Source organism: Struthio camelus, chromosome 9, assembly GCF_040807025.1.
Source record: "Struthio camelus isolate bStrCam1 chromosome 9, bStrCam1.hap1, whole genome shotgun sequence".
Classification (NCBI taxonomy): domain Eukaryota; kingdom Metazoa; phylum Chordata; class Aves; order Struthioniformes; family Struthionidae; genus Struthio; species Struthio camelus.
In genome coordinates this window covers 3,960,143-3,974,852 of record NC_090950.1, presented here as the reverse complement: position 1 = coordinate 3,974,852, position 14,710 = coordinate 3,960,143, and the positions used below count along the sequence as shown (strand labels likewise).

General features: G+C 59.6%; 1 protein-coding gene across 20 annotated transcripts in view; it reads right to left on the bottom strand.

Moving 5' to 3' along the window:
• Nucleotides 1-12,352, bottom strand: part of KIF1A (kinesin family member 1A) — a 73,503-nt gene extending 61,151 nt beyond the window's left edge. For 19 of the 20 annotated variants that reach the window (XM_068955000.1, XM_068955003.1, XM_068955014.1 and 16 more), the window contains exons 1-2: nucleotides 12,171-12,352; nucleotides 626-787 (exon numbers count right to left, since the gene is read on the bottom strand). In XM_068955000.1, the coding sequence (XP_068811101.1) occupies nucleotides 626-731 (106 nt within the window). In that variant the 5' untranslated portion in view covers nucleotides 732-787; nucleotides 12,171-12,352. Of the gene's footprint in view, nucleotides 1-625; nucleotides 788-4,644; nucleotides 5,318-12,170 lie in introns of those variants that run through there. The other variant, XM_068955001.1, reaches the window with a different exon arrangement.
• Between the last annotated feature and the right edge of the window lie 2,358 nt (nucleotides 12,353-14,710).

Here is a 14,710-nt window from a genome sequence, read left to right as displayed (position 1 = left end):
CTGCCCTTCTCCGGCCCCTTCATTGCATTGCTACTGTGACTCTAAGTCTTGTGGAAGAGGTGAAGCGCATCCCAACTCCCCACGGTTCACAGTATCTGGTCAGGCATTGCTGCGCACCCACGCTCGCCCTTGGCCCGGTCACGCTCGGTGCCCACGACCAGAGCTGCACACTAGCATTTTCAGGCTGTTCTAAATACTCCTCTCACCCACATTTGCTGTGGGACGCTGTCTAGGGCTGCCCCATTTGGTACCGCCACAAACCGATGGCTCAACGCTGCCTCACAGATAGTACCATTGCCACTTCAACAGCGAGACTGTATTTGCCCGTGGAAAAGCTGATATCCCCACAAATGTTCCCACTCTCTCCTCCAGATATCTTCATGCATTATGGACATCTGTGCTGAACGTCCCCATAGCCTGCTGCCTGCTGCTGCAGCTGCAGCAAGCAGCCATTTCATGAGCAGACGAGCCACACAAGCTCCTTTGCTCTTCCACAGCGTTATTCGCTGCCAGGACCCAGAGCTTTTCAGATCCCCTCAGCCTGCCAGCCCTGCTTTACAGTCAGCATAACTGAGTCCCCTCCCCTTCCGCCAGGCTGCAGTGGTCCCCAAAGGCCGGTACTCACTCGTGGTGCTTCCTGACATCTGGATAATGCATTTGGATTCCCGGCTCATTTCCCGGGAGTTGAATGGCCGCACTCTCACCGCCACCTTCACGGATGCTCCCGCCATCTTGCCGGCCGGAGGTGGGTCCTGCTAACGGGGAGCGGAGCCACGCGAGGAGCGTCCTGGAAAGAATGAGAAAGGAGGTTAGGAAAGCTGTCCCTTAGTCCTGCCCCACTGCACGGAGAGGTGAGCGAAGAACCAAACCACTGTCTTGTGGCTGTGCCAGGAAAATGAATGAAAAGCTGAGTCTGCATCAAGCCAAGACAATAATTTCCTAAGGTTTTCGGTGAAACGATATCTCCTGGAAACATCAGTTCATCTCTGCAGAAAATGTTTTCTTTGACCTCAAGCAAAACATGCTGCTTCATCCCTCAATTTGCCATTATTTTGCCTCTTCTGCCCTCCTTTTTATCCTAGGTCAGACATTCCAACGGAAAACGCTTCATTCCGTAATAAAGACGGAAAAATTTCATTCTGAAAACATAAAGCAGTGCTACATGTTTAGCAGTTCAGAAATGAACTCTTTCTTTCAGAAAACAGAGGTGTGTCATGCTCCCGCTTTCTGAAAACTGCTTCCCCTTGCTTTCACCGGTTGAAAGTATTTGACCCCAACCCCCAGCTCGGTTCAGGCCCCCAGCACAGCGCTCCTTGGCACCTTTCCCGGGCACGGAGACCATTTCGTCCCACTCTGGGCAAACACCCTTTCCAGCGGCAGGGAGCCAGCAGCAGAGCTTGCCAGCCCCAAGCGATTCACCAGGAGCCACCCATTCGGTGAATCCCCTGGGGTCATGGGACACGGACACGGGGCGCCACGGGATGTGCAGGGCTGTTGCCCAACTGATGTCAGGAGCTCCCAAAAAACCTTACCATCAAAAGCCAGGCTGTAACATATCTCAGGAAGAGGGCAGGAGACACTAAGGGTCATCGCCTGGCTCTTTGCACTCGCATGGTAAATAAGCCCCTGCAGGGTTGTAGGAAGGCAAAAAGCCCAGCCAGACCCATGGAGAAAATTCCCTCCTGGCCCCAAATCTGATCAATGTGCACGAACCTCACCAGCTCCCTGGTGAGAGCCTCACCCCGACAGCCACATCAGCATCGCGTGCCTCCACCTTTTCTGGGGCCCTGGACATCTCCAGGGCTTTGGAAAAAGGTGAAAATGACAGCCCAAAATCTAGGTATGACAGGGGCAGAGGGAAGGGTACTCCTTCCCAGCTCTCATCCCTACATCCCACACATCATCTCAAAGCCACTTCCAGAATTTCACCCTTCAAGGTTTAACAATCCCCTTGAGACCCCTAGGAAACTCATCCACTTGCAGTTTGCACCGGTATTACCTTTTACTTCAGGAGTTTTCTTCCTTTGCCTACCCGGAGCTCAGAAACGCAGCCGTGAAGCATCCGGCCATGCCCTTCATCACAACAGGGTAGAGCTCTGCCCGTCTTTCACGAGGGCCCCGTGGAGAAGGGAGCGCAACGCGGGGCCCTGACTGCAGCCCCCAGCCTCTCCGGGCACATTCGTACCCTCGCTTTGTTTTCCAGCACCCTCTGCCACCCTGCTCAGCCCCAGGCGATGTCTCTGCCCTCACTCTGGGGATGGCACAACCACGAACAAGAGGAGCATCACGTCCAGGACCTGTGCTAGCCGGCTCTGCTTCCCCTGCGGCTTCACTTGCCAGGCCTGATCCTTCCCTCGCAGTACCTCCACATCAGTGAACAGGGCTACGAGGGCAGTCAGAATCAGGCCCAGGGGAGAGTTTTTCCATGCCAGGGTGCTAACACCACCGAGCAGATATCCCTTCCCCTGCAGGCAAGCCTACCAGAGCACACCACATCTTGCCCATCACCTGAGCCTCCTGCCTCCATCCATGCCCCAGGGCAGCAGAGACGGAAAAGTGAGACCGTGCAGAACAGGGGGAGGAAGGAGACTGCGTTTGCTTCAGTTCCAGAGGAGGTAGAAAGAGAAGGCCTCCTGCGCAAAAACTGCCATTTGCCTCTCATTCAGCTCCTGGGAAAAATAAAAGCGCCGCGTCAGCACGAGCGATTCAGCTGGCGGCCCGGGTGCCGCAGGCATGCGGCTTTGGGACAAACCGCTCTGGCGAGCGCTAGGATTTTGCGGCTCACTTCACACCTTCCTCCCTTTTCTCCCGCTGAACTTGCAAGTCGCCGTCCCCGGCGCGAAGGGCGCGCTGTGAAAGCGGGGCTCCCATGCCCCCCTGGGCTGGGAGCGCGGCCTTGGCTCGGTGGGCCTCGGCAGGGCTCCTCTGAAAACGGGGCTCAACGAGGAGCTGGGACAGCAGCCCAGCTGCGTGGCTCCAGCAGGACCAAAGCCGTGGGAGATGAGGCTCCTCTTCGTTCAGCCACCGGCTCCCTCCATCAACCTTCCTGCTGCGGTCCTGTTCCCAAGCCACAGCTCGCAGGACCTCCACCGTGTCCCCCATCACTCATCTAGACCGACAGCCCCAGGGCCATTCTGCCCTTCACTGGAGAGCACGGAGGGCTGCCGGTCAATAACTATTTTCCACTTAATCTAGCTAATCCAGCAATCAATTTTCTCTCAAAGTGAGGGGGCATGTCTGCAAGACGAGTCGAAAAAGCCTCCTGAGGGAAGTGGGCAGAAGAAATTGTGACAGTACCTTAGGAAGGGAGACACCATCTCCCACCCATGCCAGCCTCCCTCAGTGTTTGGGGCTGTCCCGAGTGTGCCCTCAGGACACTGGCCAGTCCCACCCTCCACCCAGCAGTTTCCCGGAGAGGAACAAAGCCAGGAAGCCCACAACACGGACCGGCCTGGGATACAAGCAGGAGGAAAAGGGCACAGAGCACCAGTGAGCGGGCCAGAGCAGAGCGCGAGGGCGGCTGGGGAGACCCGCAGCAAGGAGCAGGTCAGAGGGCTGCGGTGGTGGAGGTGGTCGGCATGCAGTCAGTTAAAGCTCCAGGCTCCCGACCATTTTTCCACTGCTCTTTCTATTCGATTATTAACTGCAAAAATCACAAACCAAAATGAACAGCCCTGGAACGTCTTTCAGAGCACCCGCTCTTCCAGGCTCTCTGTGACTGGTCCCCACCTTTCCTGACCCAAAATTAAGCCTTGCTAGTGTTAACCAGAAAAGGATGCACAGGGTCTTTTCATCTTGTCCGAGGTTCTCTGGCCTCTTTTCCATTCCCTGCATCCTTCCTTTCTTCTCCATGAAGAGTTAGTGATTTAGCAAAAAAATAAGCATTTTCTATCTTGCCTCAGTGCTTCCCTTTTACCACGATTCCTTAAAAGTCAGCCCACTCTTTTGACACTTTCCTCTCTCCACCGCCACCAGTTTCTGGTGCTTTCTCAAATAGGCTTACTAAAATACATTCTTTTCATCTCACCTCGCAGCTCGCCCTCCACCATGGGCTAGGAGCTGTGAAAGTGAGAACGGGGCACGCTTGCTTGTACAGGGTAGAAAAAATTAAACCCAGACACCAAAACAGCAGCTTGAGACAGGCCAGACAATGAGCAAATAGTCTGGCCTGTAGACCAAAAAGGGGTGAGTGATTACACAACTCTGGTTACTCTAGCTGTGCTTATAAGGAACCAGGTTGGGTCGCCCTCAGCAGAAGACATTTCCCTGGTCGCCCTCAGCAGAAGACATTTCCTTTCCTGGTGGAAAGGAAAATTCAACTGAATTTGTTGAAGACAAGGAAGAAGTAGGAAAAAAAATTGCAAGTGTCCCAAGAGAAGGGAGTAGTTTGAAATAAACTGAATTTTGACAGTTGAGTTTTCAGTTCCAAAGGAAAAAAAGATATATTTTGCCCAAAGGCAGGTATAGTCGTGGCACAATGGGAAATTTGCAGGCATAAAATATTGTAAGCTGGGCGCTTCCTTTCAAAAACGCTTTGCCCGTTTTAAAAGCGTGCCTACCTTTCTACTCTATAATGACTGCACTAGGAAGAAGACAAATATTCATGCTAGGTAGGAGTTTCCAAACCCTACTCCCACTACCTACCTTCAGCCAGGGCTCAGGATGGCTCCTGAGCTCACGCTGCTCTCATTCAGCAATTGCAACTTTAAATCCCATTGACTTCAAAGTTCAAGCGTGCGCTCTCAGGATTTCTTGAATGTAGACTACTTTAAAGATGTGTTTAACAACCTCGCTGAGCCCAGACCTGCTAAGCACAGTGCCGCGTATAAATACGCTTCTGCCTTTCACCATTCTGCTGCTTTCTTGGGTAGCAAAACCAAATAAATAAATAAATAAATAAATAAATTTGACTCCGTGCCAAAGGGGAGAGAAAAAGTTGTTTTTCTGTAAAATGACAAAATTTATATTCCTGGGTGGAACGGCTGCATTCTCACGAGGCCATCTGCTCTAGCTGGTGCGTCCTGAAACAGAGTCGGGCAGCGCAGCCCTGTCTTGCACAGCCGGCGCTCAGGGACGATTGAATTGTTCCTCAGCTAAACTCCAAATGGCATTTGACAACTGGCCATGTCAAATGCTTTTCTCTCCTCCTCATGTAACTCGCAGACCTCTTTCCTCCCAACAGTGGAGGCTTTTCCTCTTCCCTTTGAAAAAAGGCCCATTAGCACTTGAAAGTCAGTTTGCAGCAGTTTGGTCTCAGCCACTCTCCCCGCAGAAGGGCCCCCTCCGCCTTAGCAAGGCGGAAGCACTCAGGTAAGGAGAGACGGCCCATCTCAGGTAGCTACACGGGCGCCTGCAGGCCCAGAGCTCCTACGTGGGATTAGACAAATCCACAAAGGACACGTCCCATCTGCGGCCGCAAAAACGTGGTCTGGCTGCAGCATCGGCTCAGGAAATCCCTGAACTAGGGAGCCGGAAGGGTCCAGGCAAGGGAAGGAGCTCTCCCTATACGGCCGCTCGTGCTCTGCCTGCAGGCAAGCAGAGGCAGCCTCCGGAGAGGGCGAGGGGCTCGCGGAGCCTTGGTCTCACCACAACAGCCACGGTCTGGATCAAGGCTTTGTCAGCACTGCCTCCCCAGCCCCCAGAGGGATGGCTGGCTGCTGACAGGACAGGGAGGAACTGGGCCAGGTCCCCTGGGCTCCGGCCTCACGTCACAGATCCCCGTGCCACTCCCCTCAGCCACGCTGCAAGAGTCACTGTCACCCGAACAGCACATGCGGGACCATCGCTGGCCCGGGGCCCACACAGAGCGGCCAGGAGGGGCCGCAGAAGAGACCCGCGGGGAAGCGACAGCAGAACGCGTGGGCACGGCTCTGCTTCATCGAGCAAGCGCAGACCCACCTTCCCAGGGCAGCAGGGGGCCAGGGACTCTCCCGTCACCTCGCGCTAGATCAGGATCTGTGCCCACCCTGTCCAGCAGCCCTGCCTGCCCAGGGACTGACCACTCCCCGCCATGGGTGACTTCAGCCCCTGCCCTCGTCCCCTCCTGTTCCCACGCTGTTTCCTATCGGAGTCCACCAGGACCTCGGCAACTCCTCCAGCCCCACCACTGTTGGCATGCGCAAGCTCTGCTTTCTCCCTTGTCCCGCTTTCCTGGCACCGCTCCTTGCTGCATAGCCTCAATCCGTGGCTGTCTGTAGTCCTCCGTGGGGCCTGTCTGCATCGCGTGGGGCTGGCAGAGAGAGCTCACTCCCCCCTAAACCCCTCCGTTTAACCGCTGCTGCCTACGGCTCAGGGTCAGCCTTGCTGCTCCTCCCGGGAAGCTGCTCCAGACCTTGGTGCTCTGAGAGCTAGAAACCACCTGCATTTCCAGCAGAAATTTTCTCCTGGTCGGTTCATCCTTGCACAGCCTAATACTAGTGTTGTCCTCGAGCTAAAATTGCTCTTTTTGCTCTCCCTGGTGTCTACCCTGGCATATTTCTAGAAAGCTATCTGTTTTATTAGGCTCGATCAGCTCAGCAGCGCAGACTCCTCTCCCTGCCGTTATTCCCAACCCCGTGTCTGCTGCAGAGCCGCAACAAGTAACCCAGGCTCCATTTTCTGTGTTGGAGCAGCTCCATCCATTTCCTCAGGATTCATCAGCCAGCAAAATACAGCTTCCTCCTTGCTCCTCTGCAGCTCTCTAGCCCCATCTCATCTGCTGTTTTCCTACCTGGGTCCGTGTTTTTGCCCCAGGCGCCAGCACTAAAACAAAGGCTGTACGAGCCCCGAACCAGGGTGGAGCAGCTGAGGACCTCCTTGGGAAACAGATGCCACTGGGCTTCAGCAGGCTCCAGATCAGCCCCTGCTTGAAACTCCGCAATTCCTCCTGCGCTGAAGCTGGCTGCAGCGCATGGCTCAGCTCTGACACTGCTTGGCGGCTCCCCACCACGGTGCTCCCAGGGGAATCTCCCTCCACCAATGCCACCAACCTCCACGGACCATTGGCAACCCTGCACCCTGCAGCACAGTGCCCCAGGAAACACCAAGGGCCTCTCACACAACCAGCCCCACATGCAGACCAGCAGGCTCAGCTCTGTTTGGAGTCTGGTCTCCTTCTCCTGCCCTTGTTCCCCCTCCAGGCACAGCTACAGGGAGGAATTCAGCCTACAGTCCACCTGAAGCGGCAGCAGTCAGATCAACAGAGCCACGGCTAGGACCAGCCCGGCCAGCCACGGAGGCTTAGTCCCTTCGCAGCTAGGTTCAGATCGCCCAGAGAAGGGTGGATACACTGCAAGGGGCAGGCTGTTGCCAGCGCGTTATTTTAATTCCTCCCTCACCCAGTCCAATCCTAGATAGAGAATTCACACACCAGTTCAACCCAGTGGGGTAAATTACCCAGGCTATCTGGCTCCAAGTACCAAATCCACCCTCCTGGGCGAAGGAGACTGCCTGCAAGAGCCAGGGACTGCATGTCCCATGCTGGAAAAAGGCAGGAAAGGTAGAAGGCAGAGGGAAACCACTGGGGTAAGCAGCCTTATCCAGGGCAGGAGGGTAGGAAGGGCTGGGCTGAGTCAAGCCGACAGGCCACCTCTTCTCGGGGACAGTCAGACATTGCCTGCTTAATCTGCCGTCGAGAGAAATTCAATAACCTAGTATCAGTCTTTCACTGGGAGCAGTCCAGCAACATGCCTGGCTCGGGTGCAGGGACCTCTGTGAACCAGGCAAACAAGGCTGATCTCACACGTCCACCGGAAAATGGAGATAAAACGCTACAGAAGGAGGTATCACAGAATCACAGGTACTCGCATTTCAATTCACAGGTGGCTGAAACTACTTAACATGACTGCACCAGGTCTCAAATCGCCATTGACTTCCCACCTAAACTCCCAGCAAACCCCCATCTCCTTCCAGAGACGATTCACTCAGGAGGGACTGCCGAGGTGCGGAGAGCGGACGGCAGAGTCCCCTGGGCCAGAGCGTTGGGCTGAATCCGCCCCCAGCCCTCTGCAGGGCAGGAACAGGGGTCTCTCGCCCCCTCTGTGCACAACAGCCCTCCTTAGCTCTTCTGATCCGACTGGCGCACCCACGAGCCCTTGATGACCAGGAGACAAGCGTAAGGCCTAAAGAGTTACGATTAACTGGATCAGCTAAGATTAATTGGGTGGAGATTAGCTGAAGAGATCTCCCTTAAGCCAGAGGTCTACCCACCCTCAGCCCTACCCCTCTCTTCTGTCCCACCACAGCCAAGAAGTGACCAGTGTCCTTCCAGCATCCCTGAGCCCCTTCCACACTTCACGTAGGGGAAAGCGTCTCACTGGAGATCTGGAAATCCAGAAAGTCGTCCCCTCACGCCAACCTGGGTGCTAAAGCACGCTGTGGTTCACGTGACACTAGGCTCCTGCTAATGTGCTGCTGGCAGGTCTGCCACAATCCCCAGTTCCCCGAGCCTGGCATGGGGCGATGGCTTTGCGCTCAACGGCGTGCCCACCAAACTGCCTTCCAGAGGCAGAAGAAGAGATCGAAGGCTATTTGTGACAAGGGAAGTCCAAAGTTTCTCCTTTTGTCTGCATCACCTCTGCGGCGAGGACCAACCTCGCATCTGGCTGTGCCCCGCCGTGGGGAGAAGGTGCAAGGTGCTCTCAGCCAGGAAGGGGCTTCGTTTTAATAAATAACCATTCCCCCGTATAGCCCTGACAAGGAGCCAGATGCTAGCCTCCCCACCCTCTGCTGCTGAGCCAGGGGAAAGACAGCAGACCTAGCTACAGCTCCCTGCCTTCCCTCTGAGCATCCAGTTTCCCCGCAGGGGCGGCAATGCTCAGCGGAGGGCTGGGGGCTTCCTGGTCCCCCTCGACACGGAGCCCGACCCGGTCTCTGCCACCCGAATGACACGACAGCTTTGGCGTCTGGCAACCGAGCGGCACCGCTCCTCTCCGCTTGCTTTCTGCGGCTGCCTGGGCCCCTCCCCTCCGCAGCCTGGTGCGATATTAAAACCCTGCTAGATCCCTATCACCAATCCATCTCAGGCACCCGGAAATTGCTTTTTTGCAGGCATCAGCCTCCAGGCCAGAGGGCTGAAGAAAGCGCCGAGAAGCGTTTCCCCTCCCTCCGTCTGCTCTGGAGCTGTCCAGAAATCAGCAGTTGTCGCTCTCCGGAGGCTGGGATTTCTGCGGGCCGGCCAGGGAAGGGCCTTGGCCCCAGAAATCCCCCGCAGCCCTCTTGATAGCAAGGGCCTCGGTGCCGGCAATGTCTCTGCCCCACTTTTCTCCCCCAGACGGAGGCACTCAGCTTCCTACAAGGAAAAATGCCCGAGAGCGCAGTCAGGAAGCTCTCCGCAGCCCCGCACAGTGCAAGGCGCTGTGACAGTGCAGTTTTTGAAAGAGCAGCATATGCAAACAGGGAAGGAGCTCGGAGGGCAGCGCAGGGCAAATCCACAGCAAAAGCTGGGTTTTCCGGCCTCCTCGGCAGTCAGGGGAACGCACCCATCAGCCCCAGCGTGAGCAGCAGGCCCGGCACCCTGGCCATGGGGGAGCCCGAACACCCGCCCGTGCGACGCGCGCAGGGTCCCCGGGGGGGAGTCCCCTTGTTGGGTCCCCGGTGGAGGCAACAACCGGCTGATGTCATGATGCACCGGCGCTCGGGCCCGGCTCCGGCTGGCATTTGTCACGGGCGACCTGCCCCGCGCCGCGCGCCGCTCCTCCTCGCCTCCCGCTCGCCCAGCACAAAGCCCCGAGCTGACGTGGGACCGCGTGTCAGGGCGGCTTTCTGCCATTTGCAGCTCCCTAAGAATTTCAGGGCAGATTTCGGATAGCAAATTTCAGCCTGCCAGCGAAAGGTTTTTCTCTTCCCAGCCTTTGGCCAGGCCTCTTAGAAGGCAGCAGGGTTCATCGTCACTGCTGGAAGGGTGAATCCCCTTTTCTCCACTGCCTGGTCCCTTGATTGCCTGTTTTGCACATGAAAACCCCATCACTGGAAAAGCACGCAATAAAACGCAGCCTGTTCTGCGGGGAAGCCACCTCCTTAGCACTAAAAGCAAAGCTAGGGCGGTCAGCAGGCGAGGAGAGGGCTCGGCAGCCCAGCAGACACGCTGGGTGCTTGCACAGCTCCTACCACCCCGTGATGGCGGGCCGCAGGGAACAGCGCTGGAGGCGAACACCAAGGAGACAGACAAACCGCGCGGCTCGGGGGCTAGAGCTCTGGCCGCGCAGGGCGGCGAGAATCGCATCTGTCTCCGCACGAGCCACCCGCCGCCTCCCTCGGCCCTGCGCAGCCAGCTGCCACCTCCGAAACAAAATGGAGGTCAGCGGCGTCACGCCGGGCCAGGGCTCAGCCCAAGCCCACGCAGCCCGGGCTGCGGCGCTACCTCCGCTCAGCTGAGACCGGCCTCGGAGGAGAAGAAACAAAAGCAGCAAGGAAATATATATTGAAAATTGCTGCTGCTTTCTTGTCCCTTAGAGCCTGGCCAGCTAGGCAACTGCAAAATGAAGGAGGGCAGCTGCCAAAGTCAACTATCCTTCCCCGCCCCGGAGAAATCCACCTAGAGCCAGGCAGCTGTAGGGGTTTGCCCCTGCCCCACCGCCCCCTTACCAGGGCGCTGTACCGCTCCCCCGGCAGAAAACATCACAGAGAGCAGGAGGCGGCGGGGAAACGGGCTACGCGGGATCCCCTTAAGGGGTAAATCCCCAAACAAACGCTCGTTTGCAATGCAGCCCTCGGTCCCGGCCGCTCCGTGGGCCAGGCGGCGTGGAGAAGAGTCTCCGCGGCCGCGCTCAGGGGGAGGCACGCCAAGGCCACCGGGTGCCCAGCCGGCGCAGGGCTGAGGCCACCCCACCAAGGAACGGCTCCAGCGGCTTCGCAAGTTCAAGATGGCCTTGCCGTAATTTGCACGGAGGCGACGGAGATGCTCAGCTGTATTCCGGGGAGGCACCGCGCTCGGGGTCCTCCGCCAGCATTGTAGGCCCCAAGGTGGACTCAAGCCTTGTCACGCAGCTGGGGGCGGAGGGGCTCCTGCTGGAGACCTGCTCGCCTCTCTCCCCACCTGAGCGGGTCTCCAGCAGGACCAGGCCAGGACACCGGTGCTTTCTCTTCCTACCACCGCAGGGGACCGCAGCCCTGCCGAAGGAGGCCTCTGACACACAGTGCCGGAGGCTGGGGGTCTGCCCAACAGGACTAGTCCCAAAAGGCATTTTTGACATGAACGGGCGGCTTCTAACTCACCCTTGCAGGAAATCCCAGATCTCAAGGGCAGCACGGATACACCTGACTTTCTATGGTAGAAACCAGAGGCCTGGGCTCTCCACGTGCCCAAGGTCTAGGTGAAGCTGCCATGGAGGGAAGAAAAAGGAAAACAAAGGAGGCAGGCGCAGGGCCGTTCCCCCAGAGCCGGGGGGAACGAGCAGCGATGGGTACGAGACTCTGTACCAGCATCTCCAATCAGGGACTACCATCTTCTCAAGCCAAAAATGAGCAACGCGGAGCCGCAATGACATGGCAGCCACCACCGAGCCACCCCCAAGCCCAAGGTCAGCAGAGGCAGCTCGTCCTTGCGCGGCCACCAAGAGCGGCGGCTTCGCCGCGCTCCCCTCGCACGCGAGCTGCCCACCGAGGAGCGACAGCCTCAGCCACGGCATCCCGCTGCTCCCTCCGCCGCTGCCACCACTCTGAAGCATACCGATGACGCCTGGAGACAGCTCAGCTTGGCAGCCCAGGGCCAGCTGCGCCCTGGGGGGAGCCGGCCGCAGGTCGGGATGCGGCACCCACAGGGCAGCGGCTCCGGGGCGAGAGAAGGGGAGCGGAAAACCCACCGCCACCGAAGAGCCGGGGGCGCGGGACGGCGCCCCCCCTCCCTCCGCCGCAGGGCCCGCGGAGGCGTCACCTCAGGGCTGCCGCGCCGGGCGGGATCCTTCTGGAAACCGGCGTTGGGGGTGCCGAGCCCCGGGGGGAGCCTCGACCCGGCCCCCCCCCCCGCCCAGCCTGGGGGGTCCCACAAAATGGCCGCCGCCCCCCAGCACCTGCCGCTCCGCCCGAGGGGGGCTCATTCAGCCCGGTGGGGAAGTGTGTGGGGGGGGGGTGGCGGCTCCCCCCACCCCCGCCGAGGGGCGCGGCGGCAGCGACCGCGCCGCACCCGCCGCATCCTGGTGCCTCCGCAGCGGCGCGGCGCAGCGCGGAGCTGTCCGCCAGCCGCCCGCCCTTACCTGTGCCCGGCTCAGCGGGTCGCTGCGCTCAGCCGCGGGCGGGGGGGTGCCGGCATCGAGCCGAGCCGAGCCGAGCCGAGCCGAGCCGAGCCGCGCCGAGCCGCGCCGCGCCGCGCCGCGGTGCCCGGCGGTGCCCGGCGGCTGCGGGCTGGCAGCGGCTCCCTCCCTGCGGGTCCCCGCCCGCCCCGCCCCCCGCGCCCTGGTTGGCTGCGGCCGCGCTGCCGCCAGCGGAGCGAGGAGTTGGGGGGGGGGGGGGGGGCCCGCGAGCCGGTGATGGAGCGGTGACGTCAGCGTCCCCCCCCCCCCACCCGCCTAGGCCCCGCGCTGCGGAACCGCCGCAAGGACGAGGGAGTGAGGCGGGGCGGGGCGGGGCCCCCCTGCGGCGTGCGCGCGCGCCCCCTCCCCCCCTTTACTCCGCGGCGTCACCTGGCAACCGCCCCTCAGCCACCGCCCCCCGGCAACCGCCCCCCGGCAGCCGGGCCGGGAGCCGCCGCCGGTGCCTCGGCGGGGCGGCGCCCTGGGCCCCTCCCGCGGCCGCGGCCCCGCCCGGCTCCTCCGGCTGCTCTGCGGGTCCTGCCGCGGGGGCGGCCTCACCGCCCCCTCCCCCCCCCCGCAGGGTGCAGACCCCGGCGCTGAAGAGCATCAGCCGTGTGCCAGCGTGCCACGGGCAGGGGCACCGAGGGCTAAAAATACCCGAAAGCTCCAGCTTTTTCCGTCCTTTTCCTCCAGCCGAAGCAGGGGCCAGCGCTGCGGCGGGCCCCCTGGCCCGCAGCCGCCCCCCTCGCGCCCCCGGGGCCTGGCGGCCGCCCGCTCCCGGCCTGAGGCTGAGGGGCTGCCCGGCTCCCTCCGGGTGCTCTGGGCCAGGCCCGCCCGGCGTGGGGAGAGCGGGCCGGGGCTTTCGGCCTGCCTCCCCTCACAAGACGGAGACCCGGCACCCCCGTCCCGCTCCCTCCGCTCCTCGCCTGCAGCTGCCCCCGTTAGCTTGCCGGCAGTCCCTTCTTTTAGCACCAACATCTGTTAAAGATTTTCTTCCACGGAAATAACTGATTGAACCCGATAAAGCCACCCCACCGCCCTCTCCGGTGGACTTGTCCTCGGTTTGTGCGGGCAGCTGTGAGCCGGGCGCGTGCGCCGTCCCCCCCCCGGCCGGACGGGTTCTCCTGGGCCACCCGCTGGCGTTTGGGAGTGAAAGTGTCACCCCGCCTGCCCCCCGGCCATCAGGATGGAGGTATTTACACCGAACAAGGAGAGAAGATTATGTCTTCGCTGCCAGCTGTTTTGAGCAGCACATCGCAGCTTTCCTGCTTGCGAGAACGGTGCCTGCTGCTCCCGCTCACCCCGTAACGGTGGTCAAGGAAGAACGTGTCCCCCCCCCCTTCCTGCCCCTTCACGGTGTTTAGGGCTGGGAAGGGGCTTTGTAGCACAAGCCACGCATCTCCTCCCCTGCCTTTTCTGGAAGACTCTCCGGAGGACCGGCAGGAGAAAGGTCTTTTGGCTGCCAGCGGAAGAGATGGTGCGTTTTTCAGCAAGTTTCTCCTGCCTCTACAGCAGGGCTTTGGTTTCTGTGATTAAGTGTTTCAGGGCAGAGCTTGCAGTGCTGCGAGCCTGGATCCAGCAGCGACCTCGAAGCCGGAGACTCCCGTCAGCAGAGGGAACGGATCCTGGCTGGAAAGGGCAAAGAGCCTGGGCACGGCCCTGGAGCCACATCCTGCACCGGGCAAACCTCCAGCTAGCGAGGCTTTTCGCTAGGCAGGTGAAGAGGAACGATATGAGACAAACAGCGTTGTTGGACTAGCGTCTTTGAGATCTCAGCGCGCTCCAGAGAAGTCATCCATCAGACCTCTGTTGCAAGATTGTTCATATCAGAGTGGTCTGACCCACTGGTCCCCAGCCGAGGCCGGAGAGGGGATTGATTACTACTCGCTTGGCAAAGAGCAGCCGCTCGGCGTTGGGGGGGTGGAAGAAAGCGGCTTGGACGGACCGCTCTGAAATCACACCACCTTGGCTGTTGCCTCCCCTTGACTGCCTGCTTCATACGCAAACTGCTGTCCAGCCTCCCCTGCCCCAGGCAGAGAGGTATTTACAGGAGGAGATGATTTAACAAACCTAGAAAACACCCTCTTGCCTGCAACCCCCGCCTAGGAATCAATGCCTGACGTTGCCCCCCTCCTGACATTTCTCATTAAGCATTTATCGAGATGGTATTGTTTCTCTTTTTTCAAGTCCTCCGTTCTCCAAGTCCAGTCCCCATGGGATCCTCACAGCTCCTGGGTTTGACTTCTTTCCTGAAAACCTTGGCTCCTTCCCCCCTCTTTTGCTCTATGAGGTGACCCAGGACAGGGGGAGTTAGCAAGCCTTCCCGAACCAGGCTGGGGATGGATCTGCTCTGCTTTGACGCCACTTTTTCTGCTGCACTCCCACAGCATGAACCCAGAAGCCACGACATGCATGTGGGCCTGCATGTGAACACGTGCCAGTTGTAACCCGTCCGACGGCAGTCCTGACACGGCCAGCCCACGGTTCTGGCGTGGGACGTGGGG